The sequence below is a fragment of the Ranitomeya variabilis genome, chromosome 1, assembly GCF_051348905.1.
Source record: "Ranitomeya variabilis isolate aRanVar5 chromosome 1, aRanVar5.hap1, whole genome shotgun sequence".
NCBI classification, from domain to species: Eukaryota; Metazoa; Chordata; class Amphibia; order Anura; family Dendrobatidae; genus Ranitomeya; species Ranitomeya variabilis.
The window spans coordinates 897,226,511-897,253,117 of record NC_135232.1 but is presented as its reverse complement, the minus strand read 5'-3'; the positions used below and the strand labels follow the sequence as shown (position 1 = coordinate 897,253,117).

At 44.4% G+C, this 26,607-nt stretch overlaps 1 protein-coding gene across 2 annotated transcripts in view; it reads right to left on the bottom strand.

Annotated features, from left to right (window-relative positions):
* Nucleotides 1-26,607, bottom strand: part of LOC143775873 (bifunctional heparan sulfate N-deacetylase/N-sulfotransferase 4-like) — a 1,078,686-nt gene that overhangs the window by 114,437 nt on the left and 937,642 nt on the right. For both annotated transcript variants that reach the window (XR_013215729.1, XM_077264588.1), the window contains exons 11-12: nucleotides 24,322-24,492; nucleotides 506-615 (exon numbers count right to left, since the gene is read on the bottom strand). Coding sequence is in view for 1 of the 2 variants with exons in the window: in XM_077264588.1 (XP_077120703.1) it covers nucleotides 506-615; nucleotides 24,322-24,492 (281 nt within the window). In the remaining variant the exon portion in view is untranslated. The remainder of the gene's footprint in view (nucleotides 1-505; nucleotides 616-24,321; nucleotides 24,493-26,607) is intronic.

The window sequence follows — 26,607 nt, the reverse complement described above, 5'->3', positions numbered from 1 at the left end:
TGATCATTTTATATAGATACAATACATATATAGTCTTTCTTGTTTATGTCAAGTAGTTTAACCAAAAACCGAAAGGGGAACTCCATAATTTCCCAATCTGACTATAAATATTAATCAGACCCTCTTAGATGTCATATGTCCTATCGCCATTTGAAGACACATTTCTCTAAATGAAGCATTGAACAACTGCCAGTAAAGTGCTGTTAATCTTTCTCAGATTTTATATCCACTCAGCCTACTGTATAATGTTTGCCTTAATTCCCCTGGAGGACACTTTACACAATGTGCTTTGAAAGTGAAGTAAAATGTGCTTTTCAAATATCCTCCAAGCTCAGATTTACCTAAAATAAGCATGTTTTCCAAAGTTGGTTGTTATTCACAAACTATATTTTAGCTGGGAGTGATAAAACACCCTTGAATTGATCAGCTTTGTAAATATTAATGATCTATAATGTTCCTGATGGTCTGCTGATAGAAATATTGTAAACGAGATTAATATACTTACGTGAGAGTCTCTGAGTAATTATAATGAGGAGAAACTCCTAAGAAGTTCTGAACTTCATCCATTACACTAGCTGGATCACTTCTCAGATGTTGCCCATCTATAATTAAGAGCTGGAAAGACATATATTTTCTAATTGTATTTGTTTTCCCAAAATATAAATGTAATAATACATATACTTAAATTATTTAAGAACATCATTTTTAACATCTGATAATTGTCAGATTATCAAAAACATAAATAAGTAAGAAACATATCCTGAAAGGGTACAAAACCTTCAGGAAAGTAGAGTTCTGATTCAGCTATTTTTCAGAAGTTGATCTTATTCAGTCTTACATGTTGGATATCTGTTTCATTAAAGACCTTTGCAAAATCACATACCTATACATGTCTATGATTTGTTTGCATTATTTAGTTATTATTTGCTTTAGTGGAAGCTAGATCATGAAATTAAAGGAAATCTGTCACCAAGTTTTGTTATGTAGTCTATGACCAGCATGACATCTGTGCTGAGGACCTGACTCCAGCGATGTCACTTGTTTTTTAACTCTGCAACAGTTGTGCAGAAAGATGAATTTCACCGCCACTAAATGACAAGGTGAGATATGGCGTGCTGAATCATGTTAGCAACTGCTAAAAATATTTTTTTTTACTGTGTAGATTAAAAAAACAATTTTTTTCTGTTACAAATGTGATACAGCATGCCATATCCAACTTTGTCATTTAGTGGCAGTGAAATTCAGCTACAGTATGTGCAGAGCTCATGCAGAGTAAAAAAATATTTTTTTCTGTGCCCAACATAATACAGCAGGCTAGATCTGAGTTTGAAATTGTTTTGAGGATACTGTATATTGTAGCGTATACAAGACTTTTCCATAGTAAAAAAAATACTTTCTTCTGTTAGTAAAATTATACAGCAGGCTAGATGTCAATTTGACATCTTTGGGTGCTGATATTGTTTTCTCTACAGGGGTACACATGATAAAATCTAAATTAGTTTTCTAAGTAATGCGCTACTGCGCTACCTTAAGCAGGCTACCTTTCATCTTTTCATTCTTTGGTGCAGATATTGTTCTCCATACAGGGATACACATGATAAAATATAAATTTGTTCTGTTACATTTTTTGTTCTGTTATAAATTTATTCTGTTAAGCAACTGGCAAAATTTACTTTTGTATCATGGATTGAACAGACTGGCAACCCACTAGTCAGCGCAATTTAGAATTCTAACATTACGGCAGCAATCATGTTACAGATAGTGCTACAAGAAGGCGTTCATTGTTCGGTCTCTTTCATGATGTCCAAGTCCATAGTTTGTTGGTGGCGGGATAACACTGAAGCTTGCTTCCTCTGTTCCCTCCTGGCAACCACAGACAACAGAGATGGAATTATTATCCTCTTCATCTCCTAACTGTTGCTCGTCCATCTTCCTCCTCATCCTTCTCCTCATCCATTTGATCCTCCAATAGCAACCGCTTTTGAGACAACAGACCGGAACTTAGAGATATTGTTAACCCTTCCACAACCTCCTCTGCTTCCATCTTTTCCCCCGGGACCACCACCACCTCCTGCAGACTATTCAAAGTGTGCTCCAGCATGTAGATAACTGTAATAGTGATGCTGATGATGGCATCGTCAGCACTAACCATCTTAGTAGCCATATCAAAAACATGCAGAAGAGTGCAGTGGTCCTTTATTGGCATCCGCCAGGCAAGTGTGAATTGCTCCATGTCTGTACTGAATTCCACAGTGTCATCACATCACATATCAACCGGTTAACCGGTAGGCCAAAAGATCTCTATACCAACTTAAGTGGAATTGTGGTAGTGAGCACACAATGACCATGGTTTCTGCATCAGCGCATCAAGGCTGGGACAATGGCAGAGGAATTGCTGTACCATCAGGTTGGGGATGCGAGCCATGCAAGGCATGTGTGCAAGGATGCCCAGGCACAGGGCTGCCAGCAGGTTAGAACTTAGCACCATTATCACACACGGCCTTCCCTAGCTTTAGGTTCAGTGGAGACAGCCATTGCTCAAACTCGGCATGGATAGCTGTCTACATCTCTTGGTCTGTGTGACTGCGATCTCCAAAACATATTAATTTAAACACTGCCTGATAGTGGTGAGCACTCGCTACGTAGTACATATGTGGGGAGATTCTCACTGCAGTTTTGGAACGTGTGTCTTCTTATGGCAGAGGTTGAGGGCATAGGTGGAGGCCCTAGATGAGGTGGAGGAGGCAGAAGCACTGGAAGAACTGTTAGAGGGCCTCCCCCTCACTCAACAGTCCCCTCTCTAGTTCATCCTTAATGCAGCAGCCAAGGTCATCTATCTGGCCTATCGCTACTCGGACACCTCTTCTCTGTGTCAGTCATTGCACTGGCTGCCCATACATTATAGGATCCTATTTAAACTGCTTGTTCCCACCCAAAATGCTCTCCACAGTGTGGCACCTCCTCCCTCATTTCTGTTTATCAGCCTATCCATTCATTACGCTCTGCAAGTGATTTTCGTATAACATCCACACTAATCCGTACCATCCACTCACAACTTCTCACAAGTTGCACCAATCCTCTGGAATGTTTTACACCAAGAAATTAGGACTAAACACAACTTACACAGGTTAAGATGCTTCCTATAAACACATCTGTTTAGGACGGCCTATCACGTTCCCTAATCAAAGTTCTTTTGATATATATCAAATTCTCTACTTATCTGAACAGAATTTGCCAACAAACTCCACCGCTCCCAAAAGCACTACAAATATTGGCTGGTAACTATCTCATCCAGCCTTTATCTACCCCCCATTTCTTCAAGATGGCTGAAACATCATTGTAAATAAGCACCTGTACTTTGTCACCCCCACTGCAGATTGTAAGCTGCTACGTGCAAGGTTGTCATTATATTTGCATTAATTATTGTATTATCGTTAACTTTGATATGACTGTTGTACATGAACTGTTGAATTGTAAATCTCTGTGGAATATGTTGCCACTATTTAAATACAGATTATTATTGTTATTATTGTTAGATACAGAGGGTTGTCCCGCAAGCTCTGGGGATTCCACGACTTGGTGTCTAGTGACACCACTGTCTAGTTCTCCATCTTCTGGTATGTAGTAGTTTAGTTCTCCAACCCTAGCTGTTTAGTCAATTTCCTACCTAGATAACTCACCTCTTACCATTTCTCCCTCATGAAATTAGGAGTATAACCACAATTAATACATTTTTAGGCGCTCCCTAAAAACACAGCTGTTTAGATTGGCCTATCACATTCCCTAATCAAAGTCCTTTTTATACATAGCCTATTCTCTACTTCTCTGAACATAATTCGTCATCAAACTCAACCATACCCAAAATCCTCATGTAGCCTCAAGATGGCTGGACCATCATTGTAAATAAGCACCTATACTTTGTGTCACCCCCATCTCATTGTAGATTGTAAGCTCTGCAGTGCAGGGTCATCATTATTTTTGCTTTAATTGTTTGATTATCGCAAGCTTTTTGTCTGTTTTAAATGAACTACTGACTTGTAAAGCTCTGCGGAATATGTTTGTGCTGTATAAATAAAGGTTATTATCATTATTAGTAGATTGAAGATGGTAAAGCTCAAGCTCTTAGCTTTGGCATGTGTAGGAGTAAATCTTTTACATTAGCACAACTGCACAAAGGAGGGCTAGTGTTGTGAACTATACTTTTTGGCTCCCTCTTGTGGTCACTAGTGATTTGGCACTTGGATTGTCTTTTACCAGGTTGGTGCTCACCTGCTTCGTTAGGCCTGGGGTGTTGCTATTTAAACTTCCTGGATTCTCAGTCCAGTGCCTGGCATCGTTGTAATCAGTGCACTTCTGTTTGCTCCTGTCTTCAGGTCCTGGTTCTTTGCAAGATAAGCTAAGTCCTGCTTTCGTACTCTTGATCATTTGCATTGTTCATATTTTTTTGTCCAGCTTGTACAATATGTGATTCCTGTTATTGCTGGAAGCTCTAGGGGGGCTGATATTCTCCCCCCACACCGTCAGTCGGTTTGGGGGTTCTTGGATATTCAGCGTGGATATTTTGCAGGGTTTTTTGCTGACCATATAAGTCTTCTTACTATATTCTGCTATTAGTCAGTGGGCCTCTCTTTGCTAAATCTAGTTCATTCTTACGTTTGTCTTTTCTTCTTACCTCACCGTTATTATTTGTTGGGGGCTTGTATTACTTTGGGGTCTTTTCTCTGGAGGCAAGAGAGGTCTTATTTTCCCTGATAGGGGTAGTTAGTGCTCCGGCTGGCGCGAGACGTCTAGGACCAACGTAGGCACGTTCCCCGGCTGCTGTTAGTGTTTGTGCTAGGATCAGGTATATGGTCAGCCTAGTTACCACTTCCCTATGAGCTGGTATTTATGTTTTGCAGACTTTGCTGTAATATTTGAGGTCCCCTGCCATTGGGATCATAACAGTATGCCAGGCCCATAAATAGTTAATGCATTGCTGAAGTGGGATTAAAAGAAAAGAAGTTCTGATTTTTTTTTTTTTTCTTCCTCCCCTTTATCTCTGAGTGGCTTGAAGCTTTGCTGCAGACATGAATGTTCAGACCTTGATTACTAGTGTGGATCAGCTTGCTGCACGTGTGCAGGGCATTCAGGATTTTGTTGTTAGCAGTCCTATGTCAGAGCCTAAGATACCTATTCCTGAGCTGTTCTCTGGAGATCGATTTAAATTTAGGAATTTTAGGAATAATTGTAAATTGTTTCTATCTTTGAAACCTCGTTCGTCTGGAGATTCAGCTCAGCAAGTCAAAATTATTATCTCCTTTTGCGTGGCGACCCTCAGGATCGGGCTTTCTCGTTAGCGCCAGGAGATCCTGCATTGGCGGATGTTGATGCGTTTTTTCTGGCGCTCGGATTGCTTTATGAGGAGCCTAATCTTGAAATTCAGGCAGAAAAAGCTCTACTGGCCATCTCTCAGGGCCAGGATGAAGCTGAGGTGTACTGCCAAAAATTTCGGAAATGGTCCGTGCTTACTCGATGGAATGAATGTGCTCTGGCCGCAAATTTCAGAAATGGCCTTTCTGAAGCCATTAAGAATGTGATGGTGTGTTTTACAATTCCTACAAGTCTGAATGATTCTATGGCGCTGGCTATTCAGATTGATCGGCGTTTGCGGGAGCGCAAATCCGCTAAACCTCTGGCGGTGTTGTCTGAACAGACACCTGTCTCAATGCAATGCGATAGAATCCTGACTAGAACCGAACGACAAAATCATAGACGTCAGAATGGGCTGTGTTTTTACTGTGGTGATTCTACACATGTTATATCAGCATGCTCTAAACGCCTAACTAAGGTTGTCAGTCCTGTCACCATTGGTAATTTGCAGCCTAAATTTATTTTGTCTGTGACTTTAATTTGTTCATTGTCTTCCTACCCTGTTATGGCATTTGTGGATTCAGGTGCTGCCCTGAGTCTTATGGACTTGTCGTTTGCCAAGCGCTGCGGTTTTGTTCTGGAGCCTTTAAAGGTTCCGATTCCTCTCAGAGGAATTGATGCTACGCCACTGGCGGAAAATAAACCGCAGTATTGGACACAAGTGACCATGTGCATGACTCCTGAACATCGGGAGGTGATTCGTTTTCTTGTTCTGCATAAAATGAATGATTTGGTCATTTTAGGTCTGCCATGGTTACAGACCCATAATCCTGTTTTGGATTGGAAGGCTATGTCTGTCTCAAGTTGGGGTTGTCAGGGAATTAATTGCGATTCTCCGCCGGTGTCTATTGCTACTTCTACTCCTTCAGAAGTTCCTGAGTATTTGTGTGACTATCAGGATGTATTCAGTGAGTCCAGGTCCAGTGCTCTTCCTCCTCATAGGGCCTGTGACTGCACTATAGATTTGATTCCTGGCAGTAAATTTCCTAAGGGACGATTATTTAATTTGTCTGTACCCGAGCATGCCGCGATGCGTTCTTATGTCAAGGAGTCTTTCGAGAAGGGGCATATTCGTCCATCCTCTTCCCCTCTCGGTGCGGGATTCTTTTTTGTGGCCAAGAAAGACGGGTCTTTGAGACCTTGTATAGACTATCGGCTTCTGAATAAAATCACTGTTAAGTTTCAGTATCCGTTGCCGCTATTGTCAGACTTGTTTGCTCGGATTAAGGGCGCCAAGTGGTTCACCAAGATAGATCTTCGTGGTGCGTACAACCTTGTGCGCATTAGGCAGGGAGATGAATGGAAAACTGCATTCAATACGCCCGAAGGTCATTTTGAATACTTGGTGATGCCCTTTGGGCTCTCTAATGCCCCTTCAGTGTTTCAGTCCTTTATGCATGATATCTTCCGGAAGTATCTGGATACATTTTTGATTGTGTATCTTGATGATATTCTAGTTTTCTCGGATGATTGAGATTCTCATGTAAAGCAGGTCAGGATGGTGTTTCAGGTTTTGCGTGATAACGTTTTGTTTGTGAAGGGCTCAAAGTGTCTCTTTGGAGTGCAGAAGGTTTCCTTTTTGGGTTTTATTTTCTCCCCTTCTGCCGTGGAGATGGACCCAGTCAAGGTCCGAGCTATTCATGATTGGACTCAGCCCACATCTGTTAAGAGTCTTCAGAAGTTCTTGGGGTTCGCTAATTTCTACCGTCGCTTTATCGCTAATTTTTCTAGCGTTGTTAAACCTTTGACGGATATGACCAAGAAAGGTTCTGATGTGGCTAATTGGGCTCCTGCAGCCGTGGAGGCCTTCCAGGAGCTGAAGCGCCGGTTTACTTCGGCACCTGTTTTGTGCCAGCCTGATGTCTCACTTCCCTTTCAGGTTGAAGTGGATGCTTCTGAGATCGGTGCTGGGGCTGTTTTGTCGCAGAGAGGCTCTGGTTGTTCTGTGATGAGACCATGTGCCTTTTTCTATAGGAAGTTTTCGCCTGCTGAGCGGAACTATGATGTTGGTAATCGGGAGTTGTTGGCCATGAAGTGGGCATTTGAGGAGTGGCGTCATTGGCTCGAGGGTGCTAAGCATCGTGTGGTGGTCTTGACTGATCACAAAAATCTGATGTATCTCAAGTCTGCTAAGCGCCTGAATCCTAGACAGGCTCGTTGGTCATTGTTTTTCTCTCGTTTTGACATTGTGGTCTCATACCTGCCTGGTTCGAAGAATGTTAAGGCTGATGCTCTCTCTAGGAGCTTTGTGCCTGACTCTCCTGGAGTCTCGGAGCCAGCTGGTATTCTTAAAGAGGGAGTGATCGTGTCGGCCATATCTCCGGATTTGTGACGTGTGTTGCAGAGATTTCAGGCTGGTAGACCTGACTCGTGTCCACCCGACAGACTGTTTGTTCCTGATAAATGGACCAGCAGAGTCATTTCCGAGGTTCATTCCTCGGTGTTGGCAGGGCATCCGGGAATTTTTGGTACCCGAGATTTGGTGGCTAGGTCCTTTTGGTGGCCTTCCTTGTCACGGGATGTGCGGTCATTTGTGCAGTCCTGTGGGACTTGTGCTCGGGCTAAGCCTTGTTGTTCTCGTGCTAGCGGGTTGCTTTTGCCCTTGCCCGTCCCGAAGAGGCCTTGGACGCACATTTCCATGGATTTCATTTCTGATCTTCCGGTGTCTCGGGGAATGTCTGTCATCTGGGTGGTGTGTGATCGTTTTTCCAAGATGGTCCATTTGGTACCCTTGCCTAAGTTGCCTTCCTCTTCCGACCTGGTTACTTTGTTTTTTCAGAATGTGGTTTGTTTACATGGCATTCCGGAGAATATCGTGTCCGACAGAGGATCCCAGTTTGTGTCCAGATTCTGGCGATCTTTTTGTGCTAAGATGGGCATTGATTTGTCGTTTTCATCTGCCTTCCATCCTCAGACTAATGGTCAAACGGAGCGAACTAATCAGACACTGGAGGCTTATTTGAGATGTTTTGTTTCTGCGGACCAGGATGATTGGGTGACCTTCTTGCCATTGGCGGAGTTTGCCCTTAATAATCGGGCTAGTTCCGCTACTTTGGTTTCGCCATTCTTCTGCAACTCTGGTTTTCATCCTCGTTTCTCCTCGGGTCATGTTGAGTCTTCTGACTGTCCTGGGGTGGATTCCGTGGTGGATAGGTTGCAGCGGATTTGGAGTCATGTGGTGGACAACTTGAAGTTGTCACAGGAGAAGGCTTAGCGTTTTGCCAACCGCCGCCGCGGTGTGGGCCCCCGACTTCGTGTTGGGGATTTGGTTTGGTTGTCTTCTCGGTATGTCCCTCTGAAGGTTTCCTCTCCTAAGTTTAAGCCTCGCTTTATTGGTCCTTATAACATTTTGGAAGTTCTTAACCCGGTTTCTTTTCGTTTGGATCTTCCGGTGTCGTTTGCCATTCACAACGTGTTCCATAGGTCTTTGTTACGGCGGTACGTTGTGCCTGTGGTTCCTGCTGTTGAACCTCCTGCTCCGGTGTTGGTTGAGGGCGAGTTGGAGTACGTGGTGGAGAAGATCTTGGATTCTCGTCTCTCTAGACGGAGGCTCCAGTATTTGGTCAAATGGAAGGGCTATGGTCAGGAGGATAATTCCTGGGTGGCCGCCTCTGATGTTCATGCGGCCTATTTGGTTCGTGCCTTCCACGCTGCTCATCCTGGTCGCCCTGGTGGCCTTGGTGAGGGTTCGTTGACCCCTCCTTAAAGGGGGGGTACTGTTGTGAACTATACTTTTTGGCTCCCTCTTGTGGTCACTAGTGATTTGGCACTTGGATTGTCTTTTACCAGGTTGGTGCTCACCTGCTTTGTTAGGCCTGGGGTGTTGCTATTTAAACTTCCTGGATTCTCAGTCCAGTGCCTGGCATCGTTGTAATCGGTTCACTTCTGTTTGCTCCTGTCTTCAGGTCCTGGTTCTTTGCAAGATAAGCTGTCATGTTCCCAATGGCAGGGAATTTAACACATAACACGGGCAAATACAGGACGAGCTCTAGGGTGATGGAACCTGAGCTGACCGTGATCCTGAACCTCAACACTCATCTAACAGTAGCCGGGGAACGTTCCTGGGGGGACTCTAGACGTCTCGCGCCAGCCGGAGATCTAGCTACCCCTATCAGAAGAATCACAGACCTATCTTGCCTCCAGAGAAATATTCCCACAGAAATAGCAGCCCCCCACATATAATGACGGTGAAATGAGAGGAAGGCACAAACGTAGTTATGAAAACAGATTCAGCAAAATGAGGCCCGCTTAAGCTAGATAGCAGAGGATACAAAAGGTGAACTGCGCGGTCAGCTTAAAAACCCTTCAAAATACCATCCTGAAATTACTTGAACTCATGTGCCAACTCATGGTACATGAGTGGTAATTTCAGCCCACTAGAGCAACCAGCAACAGAGAATTACATATCTGCAAGCTGGACTAAAAACATGAAAGCAAACATGAAACAGGGAAATGCAGACTTAGCTTGTCCTGAAGGCTTTAGGAGCAGGTAGCAAAGGTAACAGAGACACACTGATACATTGATAGCCGGCAAAGGAATGACAGGAAAGCCAGGTTAAATAGGAAACACCCAGCCTATGATGGACAGGTGGAAACCAGAGACCGCAACCCACCAAAGTCACCCAGTACCACTTGTAACCACCAGAGGGAGCCCAAAAACAGAATCCACAACAGTACCCCCCCTTGAGGAGGGGTCACCGAACCCTCACGAGAACCCCCAGGGCGATCAGGATGAGCTCTATGGAAGGCGCGGACCAAATCAGTCGCATGAACATCAGAGGCGACCACCCAGGAATTATCCTCCTGACCATAACCCTTCCACTTAACCAAATACTGGAGTTTACGTCTGGAAACACAAGAATCCAAGATCTTCTCAACAACATACTCCAATTCTCCCTCCACCAGCACCGGAGCAGGAGGCTCAACCGAAGGAACAACGGGCACCTCATACCTCCGCAATAACGACCGATGGAACACATTATGAATAGCAAACGATGCTGGGAGATCCAAACGAAAAGATACAGGGTTAAGAATCTCCAAGATCTTATAAGGACCGATGAACCGAGGCTTGAACTTAGGAGAAGAGACCTTCATAGGGACAAAACGAGAAGACAACCACACCAAGTCCCCAACACGAAGTCGGGGACCCACGCGGCGACGGCGATTAGCAAACTGCTGAGCCTTCTCCTGAGACAACTTCAAATTGTCCACCACCTGATTCCAAATCTGATGTAGCCTGTCCACCACCACGTCCACTCCAGGACAATCTGAAGGCTCCACCTCACCAGAGGAAAAAACGAGGATGAAACCCCGAATTACAAAAGAAAGGAGAAACAAAAGTAGCAGAACTAGCCCGATTATTAAGGGCAAACTCGGCCAGTGGCAAAAAGGCAACCCAGTCATCTTGATCAGCAGAAACAAAACACCTTAAATAAGTTTCCAAGGTCTGATTAGTTCGCTCCGTCTGGTCATTCGTCTGAGGATGGAATGCAGACGAGAAAGACAAATTAATGCCCATCTTAGCACAAAACATCCGCCAAAATCTAGACACAAACTGGGATCCCCTGTCAGAAACGATATTCTCCGGAATCCCATGCAAACGAACCACGTTCTGAAAAAATAAAGGAACCAACTCAGAGGAGGAAGGCAACTTAGGCAAGGGTACCAAATGAACCATCTTAGAAAAGCGGTCACACACAACCCAGATAACGGACATTTTCTGTGAGACAGGGAGATCTGAAATAAAATCCATGTAAATGTGCGTCCAAGGCCTCTTCGGGATAGGCAAGGATAACAACAACCCACTGGCCCGAGAACAGCAAGGCTTAGCCCGAGCACACACTTCACAAGACTGCACAAAGGTGCGCACATCCCTTGACAAGGAAGGCCACCAAAAAGACCTGGCCACCAAGTCTCTAGTACCAAATATTCCAGGATGACCAGCCAACACAGAAGAATGGACCTCGGAGATGACTCTACTGGTCCAATCATCCGGAACAAACAGTCTTTCTGGTGGACAACGATCAGGTTTATCCACCTGAAACTCCTGCAATGCACGTCGCAAGTCTGGGGAGACGGCGGACAATATTACTCCATCCCTAAGGATACCAGTAGGCCCAGAGTCTCCAGGAGAGTCAGGCACAAAACTCCTGGAAAGAGCATCCGCCTTCACATTCTTTGAACCTGGCAGGTATGAAACCACAAAATTGAAACGAGAAAAGAATAACGACCAACGAGCCTGTCTAGGATTCAGACGCCTGGCAGACTCAAGGTAAATCAGATTTTTGTGATCAGTCAAGACCACCACACGATGTCTAGCACCCTCAAGCCAATGACGACACTCCTCAAATGCCCACTTCATGGCCAAAAGCTCCCGATTACCCACATCATAATTGCGCTCGGCGGGCGAGAATTTTCTAGAAAAGAACGCACATGGCTTCATCACCGAGCCATCGGAACTTCTCTGTGACAAAACCGCCCCCGCTCCAATCTCGGAAGCATCAACCTCAACCTGAAAAGAAAGTGAAACATCTGGTTGACATAACACAGGAGCAGAAGAAAACCGGCGCTTAAGTTCCTGAAAGGCCTCCACAGCCGTAGGAGACCAATTAGCAACATCAGCACCCTTTTTAGTCAAATCAGTCAAAGGTTTAACAACACTGGAAAAATTAGTAATGAACCGACAATAAAAATTAGCAAAACCCAAAAACTTCTGAAGACTCTTAACAGATGTAGGTTGTGTCCAGTCACAAATCGCCTGAACCTTGACGGGATCCATCTCAATAGTAGAAGGAGAAAAAATGTACCCCAAAAAAGAAATTTTCTGGACTCCGAAGAGACATTTTGAGCCCTTCACAAACAGAGAATTGGCCCGCAGGACTTGAAACACCTTCCTGACCTGTAGAACATGAGACTCCCAGTCATCAGAAAACACCAAAATATCATCCAAATACACAATCATAAACTTATCCAGATATTCACGGAAAATATTGTGCATAAAGGACTGAAAGACTGAAGGAGCATTAGAAAGTCCAAAAGGCATTACCAAATACTCAAAATGGCCCTCAGGCGTATTAAATGCGGTTTTCCACTCATCACCCTGCTTTATCTGCACAAGATTATACGCACCGCGAAGATCTATCTTAGTGAACCACCTAGCCCCCTTAATGCGAGCAAACAAATCAGTCAATAATGGCAATGGATACTGATATTTGACTGTAATCTTATTCAGAAGGCGATAATCTATACAAGGCCTCAGGGAACCATCTTTTTTAGCCACGAAAAAAAAACCTGCTCCCAGAGGGGACGAAGATGGACGAATATGTCCCTTTTCCAAGGACTCCTTAATATAATTCCGCATAGCAGTATGCTCTGGCACTGACAGATTAAATAAACGACTCTTAGGGAACTTACTGCCAGGAATTAATTCTATAGCACAGTCACAATCCCTATGAGGAGGGAGCGAATTGAGCTTAGGCTCCTCAAAAACATCCCGATAGTCAGACAAAAACGCAGGGACCTCAGAAGGAGTAGATGAAGCGATTGAAATCAGAGGTGCATCATCATGAACCCCCTGACATCCCCAGCTTAACACAGACATTATTTTCCAATCCAGGACTGGATTATGAGTTTGTAACCATGGCAGACCAAGCACTAGTACATCATGTAAATTATACAGTACAAGGAAGCGAATCACCTCCTGATGAACGGGAGTCATGCGCATGGTCACTTGTGTCCAGTACTGCGGTTTATTCATAGCCAATGGTGTAGAGTCAATTCCCTTCAAAGGAATAGGAACTTCCAGAGGCTCCAGACTAAAACCGCAGCGTTTGGCAAATGACCAATCCATAAGACTCAGGGCAGCGCCCGAATCCACATAGGCATCGACGGAAATGGATGACAGTGAACAAATCAGAGTTACAGACAAAATGAACTTAGACTGCAGAGTACTAATGGCAAAAGATTTATCAACCTTTTTTGTGCGTTTAGAGCATGCTGATATAACATGAGCTGAATCACCACAATAAAAACACAATCCATTTTTCCACCTATAATTTTGCCGTTCACTCCTGGACTGAATTCTATCACATTGCATAGTCTCAGGTGCCTGTTCAGAAGACACCGCCAACTGGTGCACAGGTTTGCGCTCCCGTAAACGCCGATCAATCTGAATGGCCATAGCCATAGACTCATTCAGACCTGTAGGCGCAGGGAACCCCACCATAATATCCTTAATGGCCTCAGAAAGACCATCTCTGAAGTTTGCAGCCAGGGCGCACTCATTCCACTGAGTAAGCACCGACCATTTCCGAAATTTTTGACAATATACTTCCGCTTCATCTTGCCCCTGAGAGAGGGCTAATAAAGCCTTTTCAGCCTGAATCTCCAGATTAGGTTCCTCATAGAGCAATCCCAGTGCCAGAAAAAACGCATCCACACTGAGCAATGCAGGATCCCCTGGTGCCAATGCAAATGCCCAATTCTGAGGGTCGCCCCACAGGAAAGATATTACAATCTTGACCTGCTGAGCAGGGTCTCCAGAGGAGCGAGATTTCAAAGAAAGAAACAATTTGCAATTGTTCCTGAAATTCAGGAAGGTAGATCTATCTCCAGAAAAAAACTCTGGAATAGGAATTCTAGGTTCAGACATAGGAGTGTGAAAAACAAAATCCTGTATGTTTTGAACTTTTGCAGCAAGATTATTCAGGCTGGAAGCCAAACTCTGGACATCCATGTTAAACAGCTAAGCTCAGAGCCATTCAAGGGTTAAGAGGAGGTAAGAAGCAGCTAGACAGCAATTAAGGGCTAGGCAGCAAAACTCTGAGGGAGAAAAAAAAAAAAATTTCCCTTCAACACTTCTTTTTCTCCTGCTTCAGCCCAAACAATTAACACTTTGTGGGCCGGTTATACTGTCATGTTCCCAATGGCAGGGAATTTAACACATAACACGGGCAAATACAGGACGAGCTCTAGGGTGATGGAACCTGAGCTGACCGCGATCCTGAACCTCAACACTCATCTAACAGTAGCCGGGGAACGTTCCTGGGGGGACTCTAGACGTCTCGCGCCAGCCAGAGATCTAGCTACCCCTATCAGAAGAATCACAGACCTATCTTGCCTCCAGAGAAATATTCCCACAGAAATAGCAGCCCCCCACATATAATGACGGTGAAATGAGAGGAAGGCACAAACGTAGTTATGAAAACAGATTCAGCAAAATGAGGCCCGCTTAAGCTAGATAGCAGAGGATACAAAAGGTGAACTGCGCGGTCAGCTTAAAGACCCTTCAAAATACCATCCTGAAATTACTTGAACTCATGTGCCAACTCATGGTACATGAGTGGTAATTTCAGCCCACTAGAGCAACCAGCAACAGAGAATTACATATCTGCAAGCTGGACTAAAAACATGAAAGCAAACATGAAACAGGGAAATCCAGACTTAGCTTGTCCTGAAGGCTTTAGGAGCAGGTAGCAAAGGTAACAGAGACACACTGATACATTGATAGCCGGCAAGGGAATGACAGGAAAGCCAGGTTAAATAGGAAACACCCAGCCTCTGATGGACAGGTGGAAACCAGAGACCGCAACCCACCAAAGTCACCCAGTACCAGTTGTAACCACCAGAGGGAGCCCAAAAACAGAATCCACAACAATAAGCTAAGTCCTGCTTTCGTACTCTTGATCATTTGCATTGTTCATATTTTTTTGTCCAGCTTGTACAATATGTGATTCCTGTTATTGCTGGAAGCTCTAGGGGGGCTGATATTCTCCCCCCACACCGTCAGTCGGTTTGGGGGTTCTTGGATATTCAGCGTGGATATTTTGCAGGGTTTTTTGCTGACCATATAAGTCTTCTTACTATATTCTGCTATTAGTCAGTGGGCCTCTCTTTGCTAAATCTAGTTCATTCTTACGTTTGTCTTTTCTTCTTACCTCACCGTTATTATTTGTTGGGGGCTTGTATTACTTTGGGGTCTTTTCTCTGTAGGCAAGAGAGGTCTTATTTTCCCTGATAGGGGTAGTTAGTTCACCGGCTGGCGCGAGACGTCTAGGACCAACGTAGGCACGTTCCCCGGCTGCTGTTAGTGTTTGCGCTAGGATCAGGTATATGGTTAGCCTAGTTACCACTTCCCTATGAGCTGGCATTTATGTTTTGCAGACTTTGCTGTAATCTTTGAGGTCCCCTGCCATTGGGATCATAACAGGCTAGCTTTTATTCTGACAGAGAGTGTAGTAGAGTGAACATGACAATCTGATGGACTGTGAGGGAGGTGTAGATGGAGATGTTGTGGTGGATCGAGAAAGATACGATGTGCTTGGTATATAATGTCAGTCAAAAACTGACTGCATGTTTACTTCCGTGAGAGCTGATGGGCTCTCACTCACCCCGACTGTACCCGGTAAACAAGTGGAGGTTGTGCGGCCGGAGACCTGTGTGACAACACTGCCACGGTGAAGGAGGAAGAAGAGTCAGACAATGCGTTTGATGGGGTAAAGGGTGGCTAGAGAGGCCCACTAGTCTGCATTTTAGCACTGTGAGATTCCGAGGTTAACGAATGCTGATCACACGTGCCAGTTCATGAATGTAGTAGTCAAATTATTGCATTATTTGAACTCTACTCTGTCGTTTTTAACAAGTTTGGCAAATAAAGTGATTTGTGTCATTGGGCTGTCTGAAAAAAGACCCAAGCTAGGCAACTGCAGACCCACAACTGCTGCTGGCCACTGACAGAGTTTGGGCTGAGGATGCATTGCTTGCTGTGGTTGCATAACCATACCGAGTGTCTGCGGGAATCCTCAACATAATCTGATCAGGATCACCTCCACATCTGTTGACGAGGGTTTGCATTCTGCTCAAACCCTACTTTGTCCAGCCCTGGATCAAACTGAAAAAAAAATTTGGGCATCGGTGCAGATAATTTGCTCCTCTTGACTTTGTGTATCTTTGGAGAACACTTCCGATGCCCATGGCATAGAATGTGTGATCAGATCTGCAGACTCATCCAACTGTGGTTCCCTACAGTCAATTGGGCAGTTGGAGAGTTGTTGTGACATGGGGGAAAACAAGGGTAATTGGGGTGCCACCTCTGAGAACTGTATTGTGTGTGATGTTAAGGTGGAGGAAGATGAGCAGAGGCCACTTGATGCAGCACTTGCCATCTACTGGAGCACATGTTCTTTCTGGCACTCATCTACAAAGTGTATCACTGTGTGGTTGCCAAAGAAAGGGAGTGCAGTATCTTGTCCAGTAACAGAAGTTGTACATATGCTGTGCAATTGCTCATTGCAGCAAAACAAACCTATTTCTCATCTCTCACATAATACTTTTCTCACAACCCTAAACAGCTATTCAGTACTTTCAATTCTCTCCTAAGTCCTCCACCACCTCCTCCATCTCCTCTACTCTCAGCTGAAGACTTTGTCTCATTATTCAAGCAGAAGATTGATAAAGTAAGGCAAAGCTTTTGCTTAAAGTCCCCGTAGCCCCTCCTCATAAGTACTCAACTCTCCTCCTCCAAAACCAACTTCAGTATCACGGAAGATCGGAACATAAGCTTTCCTCTTTACTCTCCAAATCATGTCTCATCACCTGTGAACTTGACCCAATAATGTCCCACCTTCATCCCAAGCCTATCCCACTTTTTCAACCTGTCACTAACAACTGGTGTCTTCCCCTCATGATTCAAACATACCTTGATCACACCCATCCTCAAAAAGACCTCCATTGACCCATCCTCTGTGTCTAGTTATCGCCCCATCTTACTTCTCCCCTATGCCTCCAAACTACTGGAACAACACATCTATTTTGAACAGTCCTCCCACTTTTTCTCTTGCTCCCTCTTTGACTGCTTACAATATGGCTTCCGACCACACCATTCCACTGAAACTTCCCTGACTAAAGTCACCAACGACCTACTAAACTGCCAAATCCAAATGATGCTTGGTTGTCCTCCTTCTCCTCCTGGACCTGGCATCTTCCTTCAACACAGTGGACCATTCCCTCTTGCTACCGACTTTCTGATCTGTTGTCATTACAGCCTTGGCCCTTTGTTGGATATCCTAACAGACAGGACATTCAATGTCTCCCACTCAAACACCACCTCCTCATTTTGCCTCCTATGTGTTGGTGTCCACCAAGGTTCAGTTTTATGTCCGGGCACTATGCTTGGGACATGCGCTCTCTCAATCTTAAAGTGACCGTGGGCATCTCCCTAAGGTTTCTCCAGCCAATAGCTATTTAAGGCTCCTCCTCCAATATGGAGGTGTCTGGACAATGTTGTTGGTTTGCCTTGCATACTTGCTAGTTGTCAGGTTCCCCAGGTCCACCCGTCAGCTTGTCTACAGTGCACCCATCTGCTCATACCTGTCTCTGATCTTCTGTCCATCAGCCAGTCCAGGCTGCACCTGCCAGGGTCCAACTGTCTAGCACCCATTCCAGCCCACACCTGCCATGCCCATCTGTCTAACATTTGGTCCAGTCCACACCTACCAGTGCTCTCCTGTTCCTCAGCTGGTCCAGCCCGCACTTGCCAGTATTCATCTGTTAAACTGCGGATCCAGATCGCACCTGCCAGCGCCCATCTGTGTAACAGATCAGTCCAGTCTGCAACTGCCAGAGCCTTTCTGTGTAACACCCGGTCCAGTCCACACCTGCCATTGCTCTCCTGTTCCTCAGCCAGTCCAGCCTGCACCTGCCAGTACCCATCTGTGTAACACCTGGTCCAGTCTGCACCTGCAATTTCTCTCCTATTCCTCAGCCGGGCCAGCCCAGACTTGCCAGTGCTCATCTGTTCAACCGTCAGTCTATATCACAACTGCGAAAGCCCATCTCTCTAACACCCGGTCCCGCCCTCACCTGCCAATGCACTTCTGTGTAACTCCCAGTCCATCCAGCACCTGCCAGTGCCCATCTGTGTAACACCCTGTCAAGTCTGCACCTGCCAGTGCTCTCTTGTTCATCAGCCAGTCCAGCACACACCTGCCAGTGCTCATCTGTTTAGCTGCTGCTCAAGATTGCAACTGCCAGTGCACATCTGTGTAACACCTGGTCTAGCCCGCACCTGCCAGAGCTTTTCTGTTCTTCAGCCGGTCCCATCTGCATGCATGGTTCCAGTGTCCCTACAGTGCCTGCCTACATTCTTCATTCCTTCTTTGGGTCGTACCAGCCTACCTGCTCTAGAGGGTCAGCTACCATCCCCTGTAGATCATTCTTGGAGTAGCACCTGCTGACACCTCCTTATCTCTCCTTGGGTCATGGTTTTTGCTTGCTGCCGCTTATCCGAGGTCTGATTTGGTACACCTCCTAGCTACGCCTCTCCAGACTTTCCGAGAGCTATGGCACAGTGGTTCCACAACCTTGACTGTTGCAGTTTCCATCTGCTAGGTTGGCTGTAGTGGAAGAGATAACAGTCTACATTATACTAGTTGTACTTTGGTGAGAATGATGCCACTTTGGTAATGTCTGCCACAAATTTTTGGAAATGTGTAGACTCCTGTTTCAGTCTCCTTCATGTGTTATGACTGTAGCAGTAGGCCTCTGGTTTAGGTATTTATGTTGATGAAATCTCAATTGAACAAACACCATCTCATCCTATCCAAAGACCACTGACAACAACTGTTACTGGATGGGCTACTCGACTTCCTTTCTTTGACAGCTGCACAATGGTATGCCTTGTAGATTAGGCTCAGAAAGAGCATGTGCTCCAAATGATGGCACATGCTGCATCAATTGTCCTCTCCTCTTCTTCCTCCACCTTAACATTATGCATAGTACAGTCCTCAGAGGTGGCACCTCAATCACCCTTGTTTCTTCTGATGTCACAAATTTCCAAACACCCAACTGACTTTGGGGAACCACAGATGGGCCATTCTTCAGAGCTGTTCTCACATTATAATCCATGGCATCAGAGGTCTGCTTCAAAGTTTCACAGAATCCAGAGGATGAAAACATCTGCACAGATGTCCCTTATTTTTTCATGTTGGATCTTGGGCAAGATAAAGCAGGGCATGAGCAGAATCTGGACCCTCATTGTGGCACCCTAGGAGTTCAGTTGCCACAGTGGCATTGCCTGCCTCACAGGTGGTGATGTCATGCCTTAGCAGGTGATACCAGCATCCAACACTTTCATTACTCCAGACCAGAAGGGGGAGCTCTAACACCCCTGTAGGTTCTGGCCTGGAGGTGGGGTTAGTTAGTCTAGTGTGTAGTCTGAGAGTGAAAGGAGGGAAGTCAAAGAGAACTTGGGGAGTGGAGCTGTAACCAAGGTCACCCCAGAAAAGAGCGCTGACAAAGAGGACGCCAGAGTCCTTGGCTGTGTGGGTGCTGTACTTCCCAACAGCAGAATCTGGAGGGCAGGGAACTGCAAGCTCCCTTGCCACACTGAACACCAGGAGACACCACAGCAGACACACAGGTGAGTAACTCAGCAGAGGAGTTGGAGGAGGAGGAAGACGAGGAGGTCACATTGTGGCTTCCTTCACAGACACAAAGCAATGCAACTACAACAAGCACTGAATCCTCAGCCACAACTCTGCCTGTTGCCAGCACTAGGTCATGAGTATGCAGCATGCAAGAGTGGCAAGGGGTGCCTAGCCTGTAGTGATGAGCAAGTATACTCCTTGCTCAGGGTTTCCCGAGCACGCTTGGGTGGTCTCCGAGTATTTGTTACTGCTCGGAGATTTCATTTTTGGCAAAGCAGCTGCATGATTTATGGCTGCTAGCCAGCCTGAGTACATGTGGGGGTTGCCTGGTTGCTAGGGAATCGCCACACATTTTTTAGACCAGCCCGTGCACCAGCACAACAGAGTACAAGTCTGATATGCTATCAACAACTGGAGCATGGTGCAGGAGTATCTGGTGCTCAATATCAATGCCATTAGGGGGGATGTTGACCCTTTTTTCATTTTGGTCTTCACAAATGGAGAGTGGCCTGAGCTCGTCTGTCACGCTTTGGAGGTTTTGTCATGCCCGGCAGCCAGAAAGTATATTTAGCGCTGCTGGTGATGTTTGGACAGACAAGCGCATCCAGCTGTCCACTGAAAGTGTAGACCACCTAACTTTTATCAAAATGAACAAGCCATGGATCTCCAATTACTTTTGCACCCCAGTCACAAATTGGGGAGACTAGGTGATGGTGTCGTTTTTAGTGTCATGCATTGAGCTCACATTATTACAGTCTGTGACACCTTTGCCATGGCTTCTGTGCCTGCTGTTTCTACTGTTGCTGATGTTATGAACTGTTGGGTCTCCATCTGGTGGTTTGCCTGTAGTTGAAGGTGTGTCATAGGTCTATTATACTATTTCTACTGTGTGGAAGTTGTAGCCACTTTTGTGGTGTATGACAATACATTTTTGAAATGTGGAGAATTCATGTTGGGTCTCCTTCATGTGTGTGCCTGTGTATGTAGGGCTCCCAGACAGGCAGGCCTGCACTTACTTTCACTCCACTACCTGTGTTACTTTCCATACATTTTTCTACCAACTGTACTATATGAAACTGATGTTTGTGCCATCTGAGTGTGGCTGGGAAAAAAAATTTAAACTGTTGCATTAGGTATCAAGGCTCCCAGCAAAGAAGGCTTACATTGCTCCCTTGACCACCAGGTCATCATTGAAACTTCAATGCAAAGCTGTAAATGCTGGACCAGACCCTGATACCTCATGCATGGTCCATGGCTGACTGCTGATGTGGTCTTTCTACCGTGGGTCAATTGGTGCCACTTTTCATTGTGTCTGTCTCCATTTTTAACTGTTTGGGAAGCTTTTTGACACCCCTAAAGGTGTTGTCATACATTTGGCTTGGCCTCCCATTGAATTTCAGGGGGTTCAGGTACGTTCGTCTAACTGTTCGGCGAACATGTTCGTCAAACGTCTAAATGTTAGGCGAATCGAACCTTAAAAGGTTCGCTCATCTCTACTGAGCACAGCCCACACCACTGATTGACAGCTTTCTATATATATCATTGAGAAAAAACTGCTTATTTGTGGTGGGTGCGGGGTTAGTTCTTGATCAAACCATATTAATTTCTGTCCACGTGCAATCTGACAAAACATTGTTCCAATGCTATTCTATGAGGTCGCACACATGTCCAATTTTGTTTTCCTCAGATTAAGGCAGTCCGAGAAAAAAATTGCCACCTATCCCACTCTGAGAGAATCTATGGCCATGTGACCCTAGCCTTAAAGAGAGCAGTTCACTAGGAGGCACTTCATAACTAGTCCTCTAGTGATTATCTCCTGCTGGTAAAACACTGATTTTATTGAAAACTCAACACACAGCATTATAAGTGACATATAACAGGTATCACACTCTCAGCCCCTACATGATCCTGCTCTGACATTACCTAGCAAAAGGATGCTGACAGATTCCCTTTAACGTGACCTATAGGTATAGTGTATGGGATGACTTTCAACTTGGATTATGATATACACAATAATAGATATTTTCTTCTGGAAGCAGATGACTGCATACTTCTTTGTTGAAAGCATGATATGCTGATGTTAGTTCTAAAACTATTGTCTATTAAATGCAAATTGCCACAGGTTATATTATGCAGAGATAAATTCCTGCAATCATTAGACATTTATTGAAGTAATATAGTTAATGGAGCATGTTGGATTAGAAATATCACAATTGGGTGATTTTACTGCACAGTTTGTCAATATAGAAAATAAACATTATGATTAATCACACTATAATATTTTATTTCATACTGTCATTTTACTGCAAGAGTATAGTAGTATGAATATTTGCTCCTTAAGCAATGTAAACATCAAGAGGAATCAACACAAAACTTCAGTGAATGCAACTATGGAGCTGTTCCTTTATTCAACATGTGAAGGATTTTATAGAGCCCAACCATACCACTTTCAATTTTATGACATTCTTACAGTATCAAATACAATACAATATACCTTAAAGGGAATCTGCCAGTAGGATCAGCCCTCTAAGCCGTCTATATTGGCATGCAGATAATAGGAAACTGAATAAAATGATACTTCGATATCTGCGATACTTATGACTTATTCCAGAGAAATCCACACTTTATTTTATATGTAAATGAGTTGTTAGAGACTATGGGCCTGACACTGATCTGCATCAGAATCTGCATTAAATAAAAAGGTTCATTTCCAGTGTGAGACATGTAATGACTGACAGTCTGCCCTCCTGATCTACATGTCTCTCACTGGTAAAAAGTTGTGTTCCCGTGCGGTCAGCAGGCACGTCAAAACGCCGCATGCGGACGCATCCGCATACAACACATGTCCATGCGTACCCAATGTTAAAGATAGGTACGCAGGATGATGCAGGATGCATGTGGAAGTAGGCTGAGCATAGGCGGTGCTTAAGGGAGGAAGTATGAAGCCGTATGCAGACCAGCCAAATGCAAGTGTGAACTTAGCTTTATATAGCGCTATCTTATTCTGCAGCGCTTTACAGACTTTATCTTCACCGTCCCCATTGGGGCTCACAATCTAAGTTCGCTAACAGTATGTCTTTGGAGTGTGGGAGAAAACCGGAATAAACCCATGCAAAAATGAGGAGAACATACAAATTCATTGCAGATGTCCTTGGTGGGATTTGAAACCAGGACTCCAGTGCTGCAAGGCTGCAGTGCTTACCACTGAGCCACCGTGCTGCCCTTTAGGTGCCTTCAAGGAAGAGTGAGCAAAAAAGCCATAAATTACACACAGAAAATTGTAATGAAGAAGTTGCTGTGGCCAGATGAGACCAAAATCGATCTTTTGGCGACCAAGCTGAATGCTATGTCTGGTGCCAAAACCAATATTGCTCATCCCCCCAAGAACACCATTCCCCAAATTAAACATGGTGGTGGCAGCATGATGCAGTGGGGATGTTTTTTGGAAGCAGGGACAGGGAAAATGGTCCAAGTCGAGGGGGAAAATGGATGGTCTGAATTACGGGGATATACTTGAGCAAAACCTGTTTCAGTTTGTCAGTGATTTGAGGCTGAGCTGGAGATTTACCTTCAAACAAGATAATGACCCAAAGCATACTGATAAAGCAACACTCAAGTTGTTTAAGTGGAAATGTGTAAATGTTTTGAGATGGCTTAGTCAAAGTCCAGACACTAATCTATTTGAGAATCTGTCATCAGACTTGAAGATTGCTGTTCACCAGTTTTTAATTGAGGAATGACAAAAATCCGAGTGGCAAGATGTGGAAAGCTCATAGAGACTTATCCAAATTGACTTGCAGTTGTAATTGCACACTGAAGTCTTCAGTTATTTTTTCCTATTTATTGTTTGCTTCACAATAAAAAGATAATGAAATGTTCACAGTTGTAGGCATGTTTGTTATGTGAACTGATGCAAACCTTAAAACAACAGTAACTTCCAGGTTGTGAGGTATGAAAACATGAAAAATGGCAAACAAGTGTGAGAACTTTTGCAAGCCACTGTACATGGCTTAGTAGAGTTGGTCCTACTTGCATATATCCCCCCACCAGACCATCCCAAACTGTGATACCATCTTTTTGTAACAGATTTTCAAATCCCTTATATTCTATGCACTATGACACTCCTTTTCTGAGATGTCTATCCCTCTACCAGACAAATTAATGGTGACTGTTTCAATTATGCTTCCATTTCATGGGAATGATTGAAGGCAATGAAAATATATTTTCTATTTCAGTGTTATATTTGATTCACCATTTTCTGAAGTTTTAAAATCAAATATATGCCATCTGAGTTAGAAACTGGAGTCTGTAACTAAGGAGCATGGTGATAGGTGAAGATACGTTGGTATCATTTTACCTAGCTCCTCAATTTCCAGATACTGTACACCTACATAAATTTACATTAATCTGGAACAAAGTTAGATCTTTTCAATGATAGCAAAACAAATGTGAATTTTATTAGAGGCAGATGTATAAATATCTACATTACCTGTGAAGGGGGAAAGTAGGTCAACCATCTTTCAATGTGTGTGGAATACCAGCCTGGGAGAAGACTTCTTTTATGCAGAGACTGTAACTCTATGGAAGCTTTATGATCAGCAGTTATGACTTCATAGAAGCTATATTTCATGGCAGTAGGGTCTCCATGAGATCGTTGATGCTAAAGGCAAAATGAAGAATATAAGCATTTGTTAAGAGTAAAAACTTTTAGGCTATGTTCACGTGACACAAATCAGCAGCACAGTATAAAACTATAAGTGAATTGGATTTTTATAACCTCAACTCAAAGTGCCAGAAAAAAATCAGCCCAAAATTCTTAGCACATTGTGAACTTTCAAATTTGCAACATGGTCATCGGGATTTTACCATATGTATTGAAAGGGAAATATTTGTTGTATGTACAGATGAGAAAACTTGTTCGTAAAACATTTGCCAATCTCAAATTCGGCACGAACGTTGCACATTTGGATTCGTGTTCAAATTCCCTAGCTTTTTTCTTAAAAAGTGGCAAAAGTTGGCCAATGTTTGGTAAATTACCAAGTTTACTAAGGGCTCTTTCAAACTTCAGTGTTTCCGGTAGCAGCAAGGGCCACAAAATGTCCCACACATGTGCACACTGATGACACTGGTGCCTGGGAATCAGCGTTATTGTTTCGGGCAGCGCCGGGTGCTGAAGCGAAGAAAGCTCACATCACTGTCTCAGCTCGATCTGCGATTGGCGCCAGCAGGGGACAATGTTGAGAGTTATATTCAACTGTTAACAGCGAGAACAGACAGCGGCTGATGAGAGTATTCATATTTAATTATTTAAAAAAAATAATTTAAAAAATGGCGTGGGGTCCCCCCAATTTTGACAACTTGTCAAATGGATTATTATTTTCTTGGCAGACTGGAAAGAAATATTGTGGTTTATTATTTTAATTCTGTTACAGGAGACCATGGCTTCTGTGGACTGTGTGGAAGCATGGAGAGGGCACTATATCTGTGTGTAGGAATACGGGGTGTGGTGTTAGTTGTGGGGAAGCCAAAAGACTGACTTATGGCAATTAAGGGGTGTAATTACTACTGTGTTGCTTCTTCAATTATGTAAAGTTGGCTAAAAGCAATTAAAATGTCTGTGTGTTCTTTTCTCCAGAAATGAGGTTTGTTATGTCATTCTAGGCTGGATAGAGAAGAACAGAGGAAATAAATTATTTTGATTTCAGACAACTTCACTGGTGACGTACTGATTGATCTGTATATAATACACATTTACTGTATGCAGGGCCAGCTCCAGGTTTTTGTGGGCACCTGGGGAAAGAGTCTCAGTGGGCACTTTTAACACATACCACAATTCATGATGCACAGATACGGCATAGAAATATAGGTATAGTACAATGCCAAAGGTTTCACTTACTTCTTACTGTATACCGTATTTTCCCGACCATAAGACGCACTTTTTTTCCTCCAAATTTGGGAGGAAAGTGTGGGTGCGTTTTATGGTATGGATGTAGCATGTGGGGAGGGGGGCAGCAGTGAGTAAGATTGCACTGTTATCCCACTTCAGGATGTCCTGGCTGCCCAGAATCAGCTGGGGAAACCATGTGGTCCCGATGATTAAGTGCAGTGAATATTCATTAGCGGCTCCCCGCCCATCTATCAGCTGAGCTGTGAGCCAGAGCAGCAAATGAATACTGCACTTAAGCAGGGACACACATGGCTTTTCCAGCGCTGATTCCTGCAGCAGCTGGAGAGATCTGTGAGTCCGGGGGAGGAGGAGGCAGCAGCAGGGGCCAGGAGATCACTGCATACCTGCCTGGGCTGGACCAGTGCTGGGCACAAACAGGACCTGTGTGATATCAGGAGTGGGCGGGCTGGAGCATCACATGGCAGCTCAGAGCCCTCCCTCTTCTTGACATCATCACAGGTCCTTCAGACTCCCCACTAGAATCTGCAGGCTTTCTCATAACCTGTGCTGTGCAGAGGCAACAAGAGGGAGGGCTCTGTGTGCAGTCATGGGATGCTTGTACCTCAACACAGTGGCTGGCTGGCTGCCACAATTAAGAGGTTAGTCTTTACAAAACACAATAAAGCACTCTGCCACTCCTTTGGTGAACTATAACTCCCAGCATGTCATAGGATCTGCAGGACATGCTGGGAGTTATAGTTCTCTCATGGGATCTTAAATCAGCACTCCAGTGTTATTTTGCAGTGCTGGAGTGGTGCTTTCAATGTAAGCCCTGTGCCCCCATTCTTATACTCACCCTCCAGCATCTTCATATAGTACTTCACAGAC